Source organism: Chanos chanos, chromosome 3, assembly GCF_902362185.1.
Source record: "Chanos chanos chromosome 3, fChaCha1.1, whole genome shotgun sequence".
In the NCBI taxonomy this organism is placed as follows: domain Eukaryota; kingdom Metazoa; phylum Chordata; class Actinopteri; order Gonorynchiformes; family Chanidae; genus Chanos; species Chanos chanos.
Window position 1 is genome coordinate 41888608 of NC_044497.1, and position 16272 is coordinate 41904879.

Consider the following 16272-nt stretch of genomic DNA (forward strand, 5'->3'; position numbering starts at 1 on the left):
AAGGTTAACCAAGATTGTTCAAGTATCTCAGAACTCTACACTTTTTATTAATACCATACGAATCTGACACTGACATCTGTATGATAGCACACGTGTTAGATATTCTGATGCAGGACATATCTTCAAATCAAAATTAGACAGCTCACGCTGATTGGACGAGGTGTTGAAGGATGTGGTCAACTGCCTGAGGGAAGCTTTCACAGGTCAGATATGGCTGAGGGTTGATTTTTCCTTCATCCCCAGCCCTGTATTTTCCTGAGGACAACATACAGTGCAGTTTTATTGTCTAGCACCATATTTGTATCAGTTAGGTGGGAAAGAATTTCAGTGTAATTGAGAGCATACTGTTTTGTGCTCATTTCGTACCAGTTTTGACTAATATTCCCCGCATGCCTGTGTTCTGAGCTCCTCCAACATCATCTCTAGCATCCTGTAAGAGTTCAGAGAGATTGGATGTCTGATATAGAGAACATACACCAACAACACAAATACATGGGCTGAGACTGTTACAATTACAAGCAACCAGATGTTCCCTGTTTTCCTTCATAATAACTCTACTACATAAAATCATATCCTAATCACATTCTAACAGACACAGAAGCACACTCACATCACCAATCATCACTGCCTCCTCAGGAGAGCACTTCAAGTCCCGGAGGGCCTCCAGGAAGAAGGTTTTCTCTGGTTTTCCCACTACAGAGGCCTGAGTGTCAGTGGCGTATTCCAGTCCTGTTACAAATGGACCAGGGCCCAAAGCTAGACCATCCTTCCGCTTGTAGTACCTTGCTTTGTGGATTGCAATCAAAGGAGCACCATCTAGGACTAGCCTACAGAAAACATGGTGTTAGATAGTCCACACAAGGAAGGCAGCAAAGTAAGAGTGTAAAATCTGCATTAGGACATGTATGAGGTGCAAAATAAGAGACTGGAACTAATTTGGGCAGGTATTCACTCTGCAAAATAAAAAAAATGTAAATGCTGTACTTGTAAACAAGCTAACAAACAAGTCTTCAGTACAATTACATTCACAGGCATCAATAACATCAACTGTGTATGAAATGTCTTTTGATGTCTCAAATTTTCAGTTGAAGTTATCAGCATTTTTGAAAGCATGCCTTAAGGTACAGCCTGTGTCTCAATGAATGCAATGGTGGGTCTGAAAAAGGATATGCATTCTGAGCATTAGAGCATCATTTACATTAAAGATAATAAGCTACATTTGACCATACATTGGTAAAAAAAAGTATATGTGTCAGTTACTGAGGACTTTTGTACCCTGCTAATTAAAGTTTGTTAGTTGCTACCATGTTTAAAGGATGTGTATGCTAAAATTTAAGTGGTGAATAATTTATCCTCAACCACTGAAGACAGCTAAGGTTTTCCAATAGTTACCAAAGACAGACACATTCCACTCAATGACCAAAATACATGTGAGGACTGAGACAGTAAAAAAGGTGGAACCAGTTCCTGAAAAATCTGCTCAGATATGCTTTTGAGCTAGTGTTTGTAGCTGTAAGGTGGCCACTAATACATGAACATTAGTACATTCCCTTGTTATATGTAGGTGAACTGTTGTACTTGGGGATAGTTGTTCTCATGACATGCCCTTCAAAGTGTTTGCAGTGTCTACTTTGCAGTAGTAACCTGAAAGCCTTGTTGAGCATCTGATAGTTGAAGTGGTCAGGTGCTAATCCAATCACCACTGCATTTGGGTCAGAAGTCTCAATACCTGCAACACAAACAAGGAACCTAGAATTCCTCTCAGCAAACAACTTTTTTTCCTTTTGATAAACACTTAAAAGGGTAACAGTGACTTGCCTTCCTCCTGTCACCTTAAAGGTTTGTTTCAACCCAAAGCTAACATATATTTCAGCTAATGAAGATGTTGAAAAATACAGAGATTTATTTTAAAATTGGGGTGTGACCACAAACATGCAGCAGAGTAGATCTCCAGGAGTACAGCTAGCTACGCTGCACTATCAATTGGCCTTTCATATATTGGTTAACCATTTGGACTCACACAGAAAGCTTGCGGTGCTGCCAATGCAGTACCAGAGGCTCAAGTGGCTCTTGTGCCCTCTCTGGACGAGCCTGAAGATAGGCACTAATCTAATGAACATCCATCTCCAACTCACCGCTGAAGTCTTCCAAAGCACTGTCTTCCAACAGCAGCAGGGGCCGCACCGCCTTCTGCTCCACTAAGTTACGGGCTGCTGTCAATGACGTAAAGATCTCTTGCTCTTTTATGTCAAAGTTTAGCCGATGAAGTCTTTCGAGAAGTGTCCGTTTGCACTCCTTCGTTGTGTTAGTCACAAATTTCACAGCCACTGGGGCCTTCCGTAATCTACATGAATAAAATTAAGGGAATATATTACAGAGCAACATAAAAGGAAAACCTCTCTGAGCAAACACTAATCCATAACTGGTGTTGGATGCATTTTACTAACCTAGTAAGGGCTTCCTGTGCCCCATGCACAGCAGCATCCTCAATGTGAAGTGTGCCACTTAAGTCAATGAGCACTGCTTTCAGAGCGCAGCGAGACGCCATAGCATCAGCTGTCAATCACACCATAAGAAAACGTGTTGCTGTATTCTTTACATCCAGGTTTCCTGTTTGGAAGAAGCCTAATGCATCAGGTGTTTTCAAACCATCATTTTAAGCCTCAGCAATCACATGCAAATAGCACAGATAACCAAGAGGATCCTGTGGTAACTGGCCACCAAACAGAAGCTTTGTTACAATTAAAAACATAGATTTAGTGTTTGTATTAATCTAGGAAAAATTTGAGATTATACAAAATGCCACTAAGAATCATTTAACCCATGCTGATCATCCTCTATTATTTAGAGTTTTTGGGCTTTTGTAATCAGCCCATGTCAAGCAAGTAATACTCTTTTTCAACGTAAGTATGTCTGGATTATTTACAATGACATGCCCTGTAGCACACGCCAAAACTCTACTACATGTGATCTGTGTTTGACATCAATCTGGGTTTAGTATCCTAAAAATTATTTAATTATTTGCCAAAAATAGTGAATGTGGTTAAGATAGCATGAACCAGCCTGACAAAATCAAGCAAACATGTAAGACCACCGCGGTCTGAAATGTTGATGAGTAAATTAGGAAACGCAAGAACATTCATTAGTGAAACCTCCAGCTTTTTGTTTTAGGTGCGGAGCTGAAACAGCTATCGCAAAGTCGGACAGTACAGACACCTAGCGAGATACCATTTTCTTTCAGATAAAGACTTTATGCACGATACTCTGGACACTTTAGACTTTTGCGCTGAGAGATCAATTGATAACGGACAAAAAGGAAAGTAACATTGAAGACGACATATTTACATACATCTCCCTCCACTGTCAAATGTACCTGCAACCCTGTGGTTATGATAATTCCTACCGGTAGGGTCCTCCCATTCATCAAGACCCATTATACAAGCTGTCCTTTCATTTGCCTGTCTCATTTCCATATCTGAAAATTTTCTTAATCGATTAGTGTTTTAGTGAAAGCTGGAGGTGTTCTTAGTGTGTCTGCTTTAATATGGAGTTCATTTTATTGTAAAATTGCACTCGCAGTGAGGGCTGGCTGGGGCGTACAGTGAATGAGTGAGAGAGAGAGAGAGAGAGAGAGAGATGAAAAATGTTGTTTCCAGTGAGCGCATAGGCCTCTGGTAAAATCACTTAAGAGGGTTAGCCATGGAACAGATTAATCACTTATTAAAAGAAAAACATATGTATTCCACTAACTACAAGCAGATGTATCGCATTAGATGGTACATTAATCGATTTAAAATTTCAGAAAGGTTTATCACTAGGGCTGAAAACCTCTTTGCATATTGTCAATCTACACGCGAGGCCATTTCCAGGCACTCGGTTCTTGTTTGTATTGGAAACATACTTACCGGTAGTTCTTTTCAAAATATCGTTTTCTCTTGATCCTGCAACATGATTCCTTCCACGTTTATCACTAACAAATAGCACTAACAACAAAATGTGTAATGTTGTCATATCTGTTTTGGGAAGTATTCTTTTCTTCATATTTTCTTTTGCATTTATACTTAAATGGCACAGACATCATGAGGATATTTATGAATTTTGAATGTCACAAAATATTTAAATGTGGACCATGGAGAACAGAAAGGTATCACTACTGACAAATTTACAAAAAATAAAACCACATAATCTTAGACAAAGATTATGGGAGCTAAACTCATATTAAAGAGGGTTTATCCTTTAATCGCTCTTAAAAACATATGGTCATAATGCAACATATTATCTGTCTTTCACATATTTAGGGTGCACTACTGTTAATAAAAAGTCTCCTAATGTCATTGGCTACAGTTGTCATTGTTAATGGCCTGGTAGAGTGCACAGTCCAGAGATTAGCTGAAAATTTTTTTTTATCTTTTTATTTATTTTTTTCTACAAGGCTTCTTGAGATTTTTCCAACAACTTCTCTAAGATGGTTGTTTGGCAAAACTTTTGAGGGCAGTGACAAGAAAGAGCCAATAAATTAGCATGTGATCGATATTTAGAGGACCACTCATTAGACCTAGTGACTGTCTTTAATTCAGCAGTTAAAAATGTGATACTGCAACTGTCACCACACTGGCCATGTACATATATTCATGAAGCCAAAAATGCAGAATTGAACTTCAACCACAAATTAATGAATTGTATGCTGCAATACCAATTTTAAAAAAAAACTTTATATACTTATATTAGCTATAACATTAAAACTAATCAGGTCCCAGGGCTCAGGTCACATAAGGAGAACTAGAATATTCGGTTTATTAAAATCAGGGAGAAAATCAAATGCAAATACTGAGTACAATGGATTAAGACAGTACATGCTACTTCAAAGTAGCTCCACTGTCACACATTAAACCATATTTTGTTTGAATACCTATTCTTTAAAAAGTTGAGCCTATCAGCATATCAGAGCCAGCAGTTCTGGAAATCATCATAAAAAACTCATCCCCTCCTGAATATTCATTTACAATTGCACTCTCCTTTAACAAATGATGATTCAACCACAAAATAATATGCTCGATCATACTAAACGTTCCCTTAAATCTTACCTTTAAGATTTTTAGATTATATCAGTTTGAGTATCTTGTCAGTTTGAGACTTTGACAGCTGTGCCACAGTGCCTCAAAGGCTATTCAGCTAACAGCGTCTTGCTGCAGATGACAATGTAGGTGATAAGGGAGACGTAGCATAGAATGAAATGTCTGAGAGCAAAATGAACCCCTGACCACTGCCTCCTGCAGCTTATGCCCCAGTGCTGAATTTTACTGGATGTTGTCCATGACCAGAAATGCCAATGTCCCAGTGACAGTTTTTAACCAGTAGCAATCTGTACATTTATTCACAAAAATTGTAAACAATAAGCCTTAACATAATACCAGGAAATTACTGTCATAGATACACTAAGATATGAATCATTTAGGAGGTTTAAAGCGTCATCTGTAGAATCCAAGAATGGCTGTGAGTCTTTCAGGATACCATAGTGGGGCATATGATAGCGACAACAAAATAACTGTGTACAGTTACAATAAATGTATAAAAAAAGTCCATGTTTTCGTTTGCCATTTAATCTTGCTCTGTGTTGACGATGGGTACCATCCGATCTTCTGTTATCCAAACAGCAGTAGTAACACGATACACACCGAATTTACAATTATCAAGGGCACTGTAAAGAGAGAAGATCGAACATTACTGGCGTTTAGACACCCACTTTGTTACTAACTACAGTGACATATTACAAACTACAATATGTTTACAAGAACAAATTCCAATAGCAAACTTGATTGTTGTGGTCTTTGATAGCTTGTGTACCTCTCATAACGGTCCTGACAGAACGAATAAGATTCAATAGTTGTGCTTTAATGCCTGGTTCATCTCCAAAACCGCCGATGCCTTGGTCAGCTCCCCATCCGACTAAAACAAAGACAATTCGTCAGTTACACTGTGATTCTGTGAAAGCAGGAAAAAAATAAATTTACATTTCAACAAAGCAGAATTACCACAGAATGAAGTGGATGTTGTATGACCTTATTCCAATCAAATGGCGAACGCAATATCTCGTTGGTTACACTCAGCAGATGTTACTTAGTATGTATTAGCAAGGGTACTGCACAGTTGCTTTGCTATGTTAGCATTACGTATGCTACCTAGCATACAAACAGCTTTGTCTCTGATTATTAAAGTCAACCATTCTTGTTGGGCTTGTTTGCACATGTTTGCACATTTTCATCAATGGCACCAAATATTTCGGAAATTACTTCACTGTTGGTTGCTAGTACTGAAGCTAAATAGTTAGCTGGTCCAAGTCTAGCCTGAGGATTTAGTCAAGCAGGAACAGAGATTTGAAAATAACAACATATCTAATTATTTCAGTGACGGAAACACGGTGACATACTTACTTTTGCTGAGGAATCTTTCTTCGTGTAACACTGCAATTGCATTTGTACACAAAATTGCAGTCTGAATTAGAGAATACAGAGTAAACGCCATGTTGGCACTCTCTCCTTGACGTGCTGACGAAGTACGGAAGGAGCGGCGACGTCAAGATTTTGCGTCATTTCGCTCCGAAATACATATCGTGTTGCTGCGATGAAATTACAGAGCGTACAGCAGATGGGTCACTTAAAAGTATATGTATACACATCCATCGCCAAGTTCGGAAAGACAGGTCTTTCAGTTTTGTTGTTGCTCGCCTTTCGTACAAATAATCTTATATCACAACCAAGCAGCAGCCTTGTTCTGTTCATTGCATGCAATACAACAGAATGGACATTGGAAGAGTGTAAGTGAGAGTAACGTCTATATTTTCTGTTCATTTAAAATATCATCCTTTCTATGATCAACAGAATTGAGAAGAATTGTTCTACTGAGCTCATATACAGACTGACCTTTGCTCCCTTTGTCCGTCGCATAGAGCAAAACCAGCACTGTACTATTTTAAAGACCAGGGAAGGCGAGGGGTGAATCCTCAATAAAAAAAAGTCTTGGGGTTTCATATTGTATAGACTTTTAATATCCACATAAATAGTAGAGAAACTACAAGAACATATTTAAATACATTTGCATTAACAGTTCATAATAACATTCTTCGTTTTGTATTCATGTCAATGTTTTACTTTAACTGACAAAACAAGAGAAGTTTGGTTAATTGTTCGCAGACATAAGTTCATTGTGCCGTGTTTTTCTCTGGATTCTCCTCTTTGTTTATAACTATTTCCAAAGCCAGAGTTTTAATACAAGATTAAGTCTTCATAAATGGACAAATAAATAAACAAATATGGGTTAACTGTACAAGAACTGTTCAGTGAGAATAAATTGTGTAACACTGGTAGCTGCGTACTCTTCTACTCCATGGATGTCTGTGCAGGAGTGTTTCAGTAGTTTCCTCCAGGGTAATGTACATAGTTCAACACACACTGCAGAAGGTCATTACATGTTGCCTTATTGGTCATGATCAGAGTCTTTGTTTGGTTGTTCTGAGAGTCCAGTGTACAGGGAAGAGGTGGCTTCTGTTGCATTGTGGAAATTATCATGGATGATCGTGGTGTACACCTCTGTGTTTTTCGAAGAGGGTCAAGGGCAACGCTGTTCTTCAGAAGCTCTGTGAAGTGTCTGGAAAATATAATATGATTATCTTGTCTCTTTCTAATATATGAATTTTTTTATATTTGAAATAGTCAATCTCTCATGCTCCATAAAATGTAACGGGCTTTTTGCTACTTACCGTTTAGCTTTTGTTTAGATGTGTGCCAATCTTTTCTTTTCTGATGATGTTTGCATAGGGAATCTGTTGATCAGTATCAAAGAAATTAATATTAGTTATTTTATACAAACAAATCACCTCACAACAAATTATAAAAAATTATAATAAGGGTGTAAAGACTAAAATATTTACATTCAGGATCAGGATTGAATTTGAAGTCTTAATGTGCCTTTGAAACAAACATTTTGGAGATTAAACTGAGATCTAAATCTTCAAAAATGCTTCTGTTAATCTAAAACATCAATCTGTCATTTTATGTGCACTCTCGCATATGGAATATTCTCTTCTGGAGTGAATGATGATGTTGAAATGACAGTGTAAACAAACACAGTCTGCAAACATCACTGTTTCCCACCAGAAGCAAACGTGATTGATACCCCACTGCAATACAGTGTTGATCTAGTTCTCGACAGCAAAATCCAGACCATATTCAAACAACAGCTTCACTGTTCAACAACATATTTGATGGCTGCAATTTAATATTATTAATATTCTATAGTTCATTATTTTCCTGTATTATATATAATTTCTCATAGCACACTGGTATTCCCATATCTTAAATGCCTTGAATATATTGTATGAATCCAGTAGAATAGTGCCACTCTCCATTTTGGCTTTCTCGTACTAAAACAGACACAGTGATGTTCATGAGAGAGTCCTCACCATCTGTAATTGCTGCACCATCTCCTCCCTGTATGCCAGCTCCCTTTTCATCTGGTCCTGAAAATTGTCTGCAGGAAAAAGTTCATCTTCATTTGATGGCACCTGCATGATTCTAACTTAATGAAAGTGCAATTAAATATTTTTTTGCAAAATTAAACTGTAGATAGTGCGGATACTTTTTTTTTCAGAGACAGTGTGACGAGCGTCAGACGGCAACTTACGAAAAACTGGAAATGGTGAGCTGCCCTTAAGTGCATGGAATTCTTGTTCCAGTCTTCTCCGTAAATCAATCTGTTCCAAAAGGACTTTCTGAAGTTCCTCTAAAAAAGACAAAAGATGAACAATTGAGAAACTTACAAAGTTTTAAAAAATAAAAAACAGTGACCTTGCATTAGAGCTATGGTCTATCGTACAAATACAAACTATTTGACCGCGAGTAAGATGTTTTGAAGAGAACATTCTGGATTGCAATTTATGTTTGGTGAAGTACCTTTCTCCATGTTCTCCACATCTTTCTTCAGAGATGCAGGGGAGTGCGTGTCTTGGTTTTGATCCACTGGTTTTCAGTTACAGAGGAAAGGAGGGGAAATGATTATTTCAGGGATTTATAGTTTTCACTATTACAAGTCCAGTCATGCAATTCACCAAAAGGCCTGCAGATGTCAATCCAACCACAGATCAAACAGTATTTTGCAAACATGTACGGCATCTGATAACAAAGCGACCCTGATAAATCCAGACATAATTTGAGAGGTATTTCATGTACAAGAATTATGATTTCTCTGCTCTTATTGCAGACATCACCAAATATAATTCTCCAGCCTGTAGAAATCTAGCTTGAAAATCCTTTGTATAGTATTAGCTTGAAAAAAAAAGTCATACTGAGGAAATGCAGTGAACAGAATTAATTGTTAAAAAGAAAAAAGAAAGAAAAAAAGAAAAATCATTAGCCGTCTTTATTTCAAAATCTACAAATCCTGAATCTTGTTAGCAAAGTGTTCAGGCATGACTTTGTGAATTTGGTACCGAGTGTGTTTACTGATACAGAGCATTTTTTGAAGCTATTATTTCACATAAAGATAAACACCGTTGTCATAAAAAAAAAGATATTTTTTACCTTTTTTTTTTTAACCTGACTACCGACCTGTATTTTCTGAATTCTGAGGAGTTGTCATATCAATGCTACAGCATGTATCTATGGAATGTGTGTCAGATATCATTGTGCTGTATGGTAAATCAAATGCCTTAAATGAAACAATCCAGCACATTCATGTACATAATCTCCCCCTGTTCTACCTCCTTTCATTCTTTCTCATCTCATTTCATGTCTTGCGTTCTTAAGCCCTGCCATGCTTTCTTCATTTGGAGGCGTGCTTGTTCCCGCTCTCCTCCTCTCTCTGTCTCATTTGACAAGCAAATTTGCAGACACTGCCTGAGGATAACAACCTCGTTTGACAGTCAATTAACCGTGAATAGTCAAAGCCAAGGCAGTTTGCATTACATAAATGGAAAATTAGATTATTTTTCTCCCAAGAAACAGAACTCTCTTTAAGACACTGCCTTAGACTCTTTGGAATCAGAACTTCTAATCACGTCCCTAACAGCCCTTGGAGACATTTAGCAATCAGGCAAAGGTGGTTTCATTTAATTTGTTTCATGTAATTTTTTCAAATATATTATACATTATGTGAGGAGATCATTATCGGCTGGATAATATAAATGTTGGCATAGATGTCATAAAACACTTTTAATGTCTCCCTGACAGATAAAAGGCAATAAGCTATGATCTTTGTAATGGAAGATTTTGCCGAGGAAAAGGCAATTATATCCATTTGATATTGTTCAAATGGTGATTGTCACCTTCCCTGTGTTGAGCTGATTGTCTTCTTGAACTGTAATGGCTCCCCATGGAACACGTTTTTCCAATGACATTGTGGAGAGCTGCTCCATTTTAGAGTGTAGTTGGAGTATATTTCCTTTCCATCTATGTATTTGGATTAATCCCAATATCCTCACAGGGATGTACTAGCTGCGATACACAAATGATTTTTGCATCCATCTGCGGTAAATGTTGTGTCATATAACAACAGAACAGAAAGTGGAGTTTTTTTGTATTCTTACCTGCATTCTCTCTCCAGTACTCTGGCCCAGATGCCTCTGTTTCTGAGACAAAGAAATTGCTCTGCTCTTTGTTTTCATCTGGAAAAGAAAGCAAGGTATTAAGGTTGTATAAAGAACATTAAATTAGCTCCTTATCTGAATGCATGAAAACAAATATGCATGCATGCAAACAGAAATAGGTTTATTTGATTCGTTTGTTTTATGAGGGGGAACTGGAAAGCAAAGGAAATATTTCCTTTTCACTGACCATCAGCAGGTTCATTTCATTGCATACAGTAATAAAAAAAAAATCATTTTATTAGGATTATACCAAATAGATCTTAAACTGAAGAAATAATTCCCACCAATGACATTCACATCTATTACAAGGTGGAGGTCTGTCACTCACCGGAAACATTTGTGTTCTCTTTGGTCGCATACGCAGGGAGCCCATCCTCTCTGCTTTTGTGAACCTTCAAGCATAAACCACCAGAAACAACTGTTTAGATTTGATTGATCTAGTTAGGTCAAAAGGTTGTAAGAAACATTACCGACTACATTAACTACTCAAAAACACAGCGTCCATTACACTTGAAAGACTACGGCATGTTTTTTCTAACATTGATTCACACACAATTTTGACTATGGTCATTTTCATCTTGATCAGACTAAGGTTAGCAATTGAAGTTTAGCATCATCATGCATATCTGCGTGTGTGTGCGCGCGCGCGCGCGAGTGCATTTGCGCGTGTGTGTAGCCTGATATTGCTGCCCTGCTTTTCTTTCTCCCCATAATTGCTGCAAGTGACAACTCCAGTTCCCCTAGTTAATGTAATGCCGATAGGTTAAAGATTAAAAGGGCTAATAGGCAGCAGTAACAAAAGGAGACCAAACATAATGTCGCCATTAAACAAAACACGAACAGGCTTATTAGGCAGGATCAAAGCGCTCTGAATATTTCATTTCTGCAGGGAGCTCCGGCTATCAATCTTGTTATGAATATGGATCACACTGGTCCTTGGCTGCATTTAAATAATAATTAGTTAAAGTGCCTAGAGGGAATATTTACATTTTTGTACGCTGTGTCCTCCAGTGAGGCATGAACAGGACTGGGGACTTTGAGGGAGGCTGGCGGGCTGACAGGTAAGCCAGGCTTGTCCTCTGCGTTTTCAGGGGGGATGGTACCCCTGTCTGCCACACTATCACTGAGCCCACGCAAGTGTAGGTTACACGGCTGCTGCTGCTGCTGCTGCTGCTGTTGCTGTTGCTGGGCTCTGCTGCTGAAATCATCTTGCTCCTCATCCTGCTTGGTCTCCACATCCACCTCTTGCTCCTCATCACTCTCTCCACTCTCACTCTGGTAGCTACAGCTGGTACCAGGTGATAAGTGCCTCTCGGGGCCAAAATCATCAAGGTTGCCATGAAGTTTGGCAATGCTTTCTGTGTCTTTAACCACCGGGCGAAAAGCTGAGTGGTAGCTGGATTTGCGGGCCTGCAAGGATGGTGTGTCCAGTAGTTTGAGCCAGCCTTCAGAGGCAGGCCGCAAGTCAGGAGCCACAGGCGGGCACTCGTTCTCAAACATTCCCGTTCTGGGGTTAGCCCCCATGCCAGTGCCTGCCTCAGCTGGTTCAGACAGGTCCAGGAATGCTTGCCTCAGGGAAGGGTTTTCTGTGAGTGAAGAGAGGGCATTAGGCTGTGGTTGGAGGTAGGTAGGCATTGGGATGCCTCCGGTGGCCCTTGGGGGCCAGAACATACAGAACGGAGGATAGAAAGTATCCTTCCGACCAGGCCACAGCAGACCTGAGAGGGTACTGTTTTTCTGTCCATTGGCTGTCTCGTTGTCATCCTTCTTCTGCTGACATAAGCTGAAAGCTGGGAAGGTGTAGGGGCTGGGGAAGAGTGAGGTAGCAGGGAACTTCTGCAGCATGCCAAAGCCTTTGCTGGGCACAGGGATGACAGGGTAACTGCGTGGGTTCTTACGAGGAGACAGACTGCTGGCATCTAGGTCCTCATCCTCCTCAAACCTACTTCGCTTCTGGCCCAGCTCAGACGAGATCATGTGCGGTAACACAGAATTGACGGCTTTGACCGGACCCATGGGGGGGCAGTGTGACGATGGCAGTGCCCTCTTGCGACTGCCCCCATTGAACATGGCCTTAACATCCTCCCAGGCAAAAATCATTTCCTCTGCCGGTGACTTGTCACTCAGTTTGAGGTGCCGACGCCATGAATTAAAGTTAGCAGCATCGGGCTGTGTGTACTTGGCCTCAGGTGTGCGGTGTGAATGGAAGATAAATTTGTTGGGTGAGAAGTACATGTTGCAGTAGGAGCACTTGATGCACTTGGCCCGTGAGCTGTTGTAACGAGCGGGGATGAAGTTTCCACGGCAGCCCCAAGCACACTCGTGTGTCACATCAAAAGCAAAATTATCAGGCAATTTAGGCGGCGAGTTCTCACCCAAGAAGGACTTGCAGAGGCGCTCAGCCTCACGTTTGGTGATCATACCACAGCGGCGTGAGGAGATGGGCATTGCGCCAGCTCGCCGCAGAATCTCCAGTTGCACAGGTGTGCACTGTACACAGGTGATGCCCAGTGCCACACGGCGGTTATGGATCTCATTGTAGCTGTAGTTCTTCAGCAAGGTGTTGGAGATCTGAGCTAGGCACAGGCGCTCCTGGTTGTCAATCACCAGGGAAACAATGGGCACTCCATACAGGATGACCTGGCCCACCTGGTTGGGCTTGAGGGACGAAGAGTGGTTGGTTCTGGGAGGGGTGAGGGGCTCCTGTTGGAATGAGGCTGGAGGGCTGGCCATCACTAGGTCGTTGGGTCCAGGGAGAAGGGTCTTTTCCATGCTGTTGAAAAGAATCTAGTTGTGAATCTGTTTTAAAAATGAATGAAAGAAAGAAAGAAAGAAAGAAAGAAAGAAAGAAAGAAAGAAAGAAAGAAAATACAGACGTCATTTATTCAGTAATAATTGCACATGAAATTGAACACAGTTTTAAATCCTACAAATTTGGATGTTTTTCCATGTGGTTTTTGGAGATGTAGGTAATAATAATTATAACACAGAGTAACTGAACAGTCTGTGCAAAAGTTCATTATTATTATTACTATTATTATTACTATTACTATTGTTATTTTTATTGATAGTAGTGGTAGGAGCACTAATGATAATAATGATAGCAGCAGCAGCAGCAACAAAAACAACAACAGCAACAACAACAACAACAACAACAACAATAATAATAATAATAATAATAATAATAATAATAATAATAATAATAATAATAATAATAATGATAAATTATTTAAGGATTATCGGAATTTGAGAGGGGTGAAGACAACTATTTTTGTTACATTATATATGTACTGTTACATAATAAAATTAAAGCTCTAAATTTAAATCTCTTTCGTGCATACCGATGTACTTGCATTTATGTTAAATTTTCGGACACTTCTCAATGATAAACGAAAGTAATATATTTATACAAATTCCAAATTAATATGGGTTTAATGTAAACTATGCGATCTAAAATGTATTTGTTATAAATTAAATTATTTTTCGTAATTTACATGTAGGCCTATTTAAGTCCTCGATTACATCAGATCATGTTGTAGTTTTACTATCTTAAAAAAGTAGGCTACAATGAGATCTGGGAAACGTTTTTGTTTTTATTGAAAAATAAAATAAAAAAACGGGCTCATTAAGTTTACGTAGCTTTGAATTTTAACTGAAATACTTCTGACATTTTTACTTATTTTCATCGCTGTAATTAAAAATAAGGTGCATAATAACGAAAATATTATCAAGCTATACAAAACCCGAGAGTTAAGAAGGCCATCTTAACCTATCTTAAAATAATTACATTTAATCAACAAATAAAAGATTTTCCTTGGCACTTTGCTAAATTGGTCCGGTGTTCTGAACACTGCTACACTTGCCCGGGCTGACAATGATAGATTTATCACCTCAAGGCCAAAATCGTTGTACGGTATGTAAAGCCTAATAGCTTCTGTCTTTTCGTAATTTGTGACGGGTGGTATTTTACATTATTATTATTGTTGTTATTATTATTATTATTATTATTATTAATAATAACAGTAATAACAATAATAATAATAATAATAATAATAATAACAGAAAAAGCAGAAGAAGTATCGAACTACGGCTAAAAAAATACTGGATAAAACAGCCTCCTAAAAAATACACAGAATTGTGGTTTAAGTGTGGTATTTATCAAGACTAGGTAATGTTTTAAATCGGATAAAGTATTAATATTTTTTTTCTTGGCAATACCAAATAGTCTACCTTACCTCCGGTTACTTTCGGAGAAATCCAAATGCTACCAAATGAAAAGCATTTCTGTGCCCCTCTCAAAAAGACGTTACAAGACAACGTGGTCTACGACAATCGATGACAGTAATCACACACAAACACAAAAGTCCAGTATAAAAGGTGACTTTGTCCCCTTCCTCAATAAGTTAGCAGTCGCTGATGAGCGAGTAACTGTACATCTCACGCTGCTTTATTCCGTTTAAAAGATGTCGCGCCGGCGTTGTTGGATGTGAGTTGATTGGCGTTGCTCTGCCCCTCTACTGGCTTCTTGGCTCAAAAGGCTTTACGCGAGGAGCCAATGACGTTTCACTAACTGCTACTCAACACACTAAAGAGAGGCTAAAGCACGCGCCTTGCTCCAGGCTATGCCAAGACAGTGTGTTTGCGATTTGAATGAGAAAAACACACCAAACCACGCACCATATGATGTCCAATCGAAGACATAAGAGAAACACCAACAATGATTCTGGTCTATCACCATGCGCAACAACGGGACTGAAATTTTTAAGTTGATGTAGCCTATATAACAGCAGTTGACACATTGATGACACGGCATAAATCCAAAGGAAACATCATACTAACGTCTTTGCGGAACTATAGCCTGTAAAAACACCAAAAGGGATTGAAGTAAAGGTAAAAGTATTCATCGAAGGTGACATCCCGTTGACTGTAAACCAAAATTGTACAGGTAACGACAATTCACGCCACTTCAGCCGATATAAATGAACAACGCCGTAAATGTGGAACATCAGTGCGAAAGCCCGTGTCTCTGCTGTTACTTTTGTGATCTCGTCAGATTACCATTGAAACGCTTAAGCATGCCTACTTCATGATACAAATGAAATCCCATCGCCACAGTTCTCAGTTCTTACATGTCGTTAGATTGTCAAATTATTGTTTAGTTTCGCAATTTCTGAGAGTTCTGAGACTCCCTCTCACTTTTTATTCTCTCTCTCTCTCTCACACACACACACACACACACTCTCCTCACCTAGCAAGCCATCTGGTCATAAACTACAAATTTAAAAATCAAAAGACTGAGGAAGGCTGAAGGCTGACGACTGAAGATGTTACATGAAAAAAAGGCTAGCTACTTGATTCTCATTTTCAGTATCCCTCTCAACTCAGAGAACCGACATGAATACAAGGCACTCAGATACGCAATGTGTCACAGACGTCGCTTGGGGGTAGACAGGGAGATGCAGACCTGTCATTTTTTCATCATTACCAGGGCCAAATGTCTCTTATCGACGACAATCAAGTACAAAAGGGTAAAAGTGGTCATTTGAAGCAGACATGTTTGCAGACGAAAACTCTCATTAATATCTGTAGCAATAAAGTGGCGGTATTGATGTGTAGTGAGTGCCTGAGAAATG

At 39.1% G+C, this 16272-nt stretch overlaps 3 protein-coding genes across 3 annotated transcripts; all 3 read right to left on the minus strand.

Moving 5' to 3' along the window:
* Nucleotides 1-142: 142 nt before the first annotated feature.
* Nucleotides 143-2548, minus strand: hdhd2 (haloacid dehalogenase-like hydrolase domain containing 2). Its single transcript, XM_030767866.1, has 6 exons — nt 2448-2548; nt 2136-2344; nt 1645-1729; nt 611-827; nt 367-430; nt 143-255 (listed from the first exon to the last, which is right to left on the minus strand). Exons 1-6 carry the CDS (start codon nt 2546-2548, stop codon nt 143-145), a joined length of 789 nt encoding a protein of 262 aa, XP_030623726.1.
* Nucleotides 2549-4533: 1985 nt separating this feature from the next.
* On the minus strand, nt 4534-6543 carry ier3ip1 (immediate early response 3 interacting protein 1). Its single transcript, XM_030768499.1, has 3 exons — nt 6432-6543; nt 5845-5946; nt 4534-5698 (listed from the first exon to the last, which is right to left on the minus strand). Exons 1-3 carry the CDS (start codon nt 6520-6522, stop codon nt 5643-5645), a joined length of 249 nt encoding a protein of 82 aa, XP_030624359.1. The 5' UTR covers nt 6523-6543; the 3' UTR covers nt 4534-5642.
* A 1216-nt stretch (nt 6544-7759) lies between these two features.
* On the minus strand, nt 7760-13411 carry skor2 (SKI family transcriptional corepressor 2). Its single transcript, XM_030769803.1, has 7 exons — nt 11627-13411; nt 10968-11031; nt 10580-10657; nt 8949-9014; nt 8680-8778; nt 8459-8526; nt 7760-7819 (listed from the first exon to the last, which is right to left on the minus strand). The coding sequence occupies exons 1-7, from the start codon at nt 13409-13411 to the stop codon at nt 7760-7762; spliced, it is 2220 nt and encodes a 739-aa protein (XP_030625663.1).
* Between the last annotated feature and the right edge of the window lie 2861 nt (nt 13412-16272).

Coding starts and splice junctions, on each gene's coding strand:
- skor2 (XM_030769803.1), bottom strand. CDS start 13,411: ATGGAAAAGACCCTTCTCCCTGGACCCAACGACCTAGTGATGGCCAGC. Junction 10,658..10,967: donor AGAGAACACAAATGTTTCCG/GTGAGTGACAGA, acceptor TTTCTTTTCCAG/ATGAAAACAAAGAGCAGAGC. Junction 7,820..8,458: donor TGGTGCAGCAATTACAGATG/GTGAGGACTCTC, acceptor ACTGATCAACAG/ATTCCCTATGCAAACATCAT.
- ier3ip1 (XM_030768499.1), bottom strand. CDS start 6,522: ATGGCGTTTACTCTGTATTCTCTAATTCAGACTGCAATTTTGTGTACA. Junction 5,947..6,431: donor AGAAAGATTCCTCAGCAAAA/GTAAGTATGTCA, acceptor TCTTTGTTTTAG/TCGGATGGGGAGCTGACCAA. Junction 5,699..5,844: donor TGTCAGGACCGTTATGAGAG/GTACACAAGCTA, acceptor CTCTCTTTACAG/TGCCCTTGATAATTGTAAAT.
- hdhd2 (XM_030767866.1), bottom strand. CDS start 2,548: ATGGCGTCTCGCTGCGCTCTGAAAGCAGTGCTCATTGACTTAAGTGGC. Junction 431..610: donor AGGCAGTGATGATTGGTGAT/GTGAGTGTGCTT, acceptor GAACTCTTACAG/GATGCTAGAGATGATGTTGG. Junction 256..366: donor GGGAATATTAGTCAAAACTG/GTACGAAATGAG, acceptor TGTTGTCCTCAG/GAAAATACAGGGCTGGGGAT.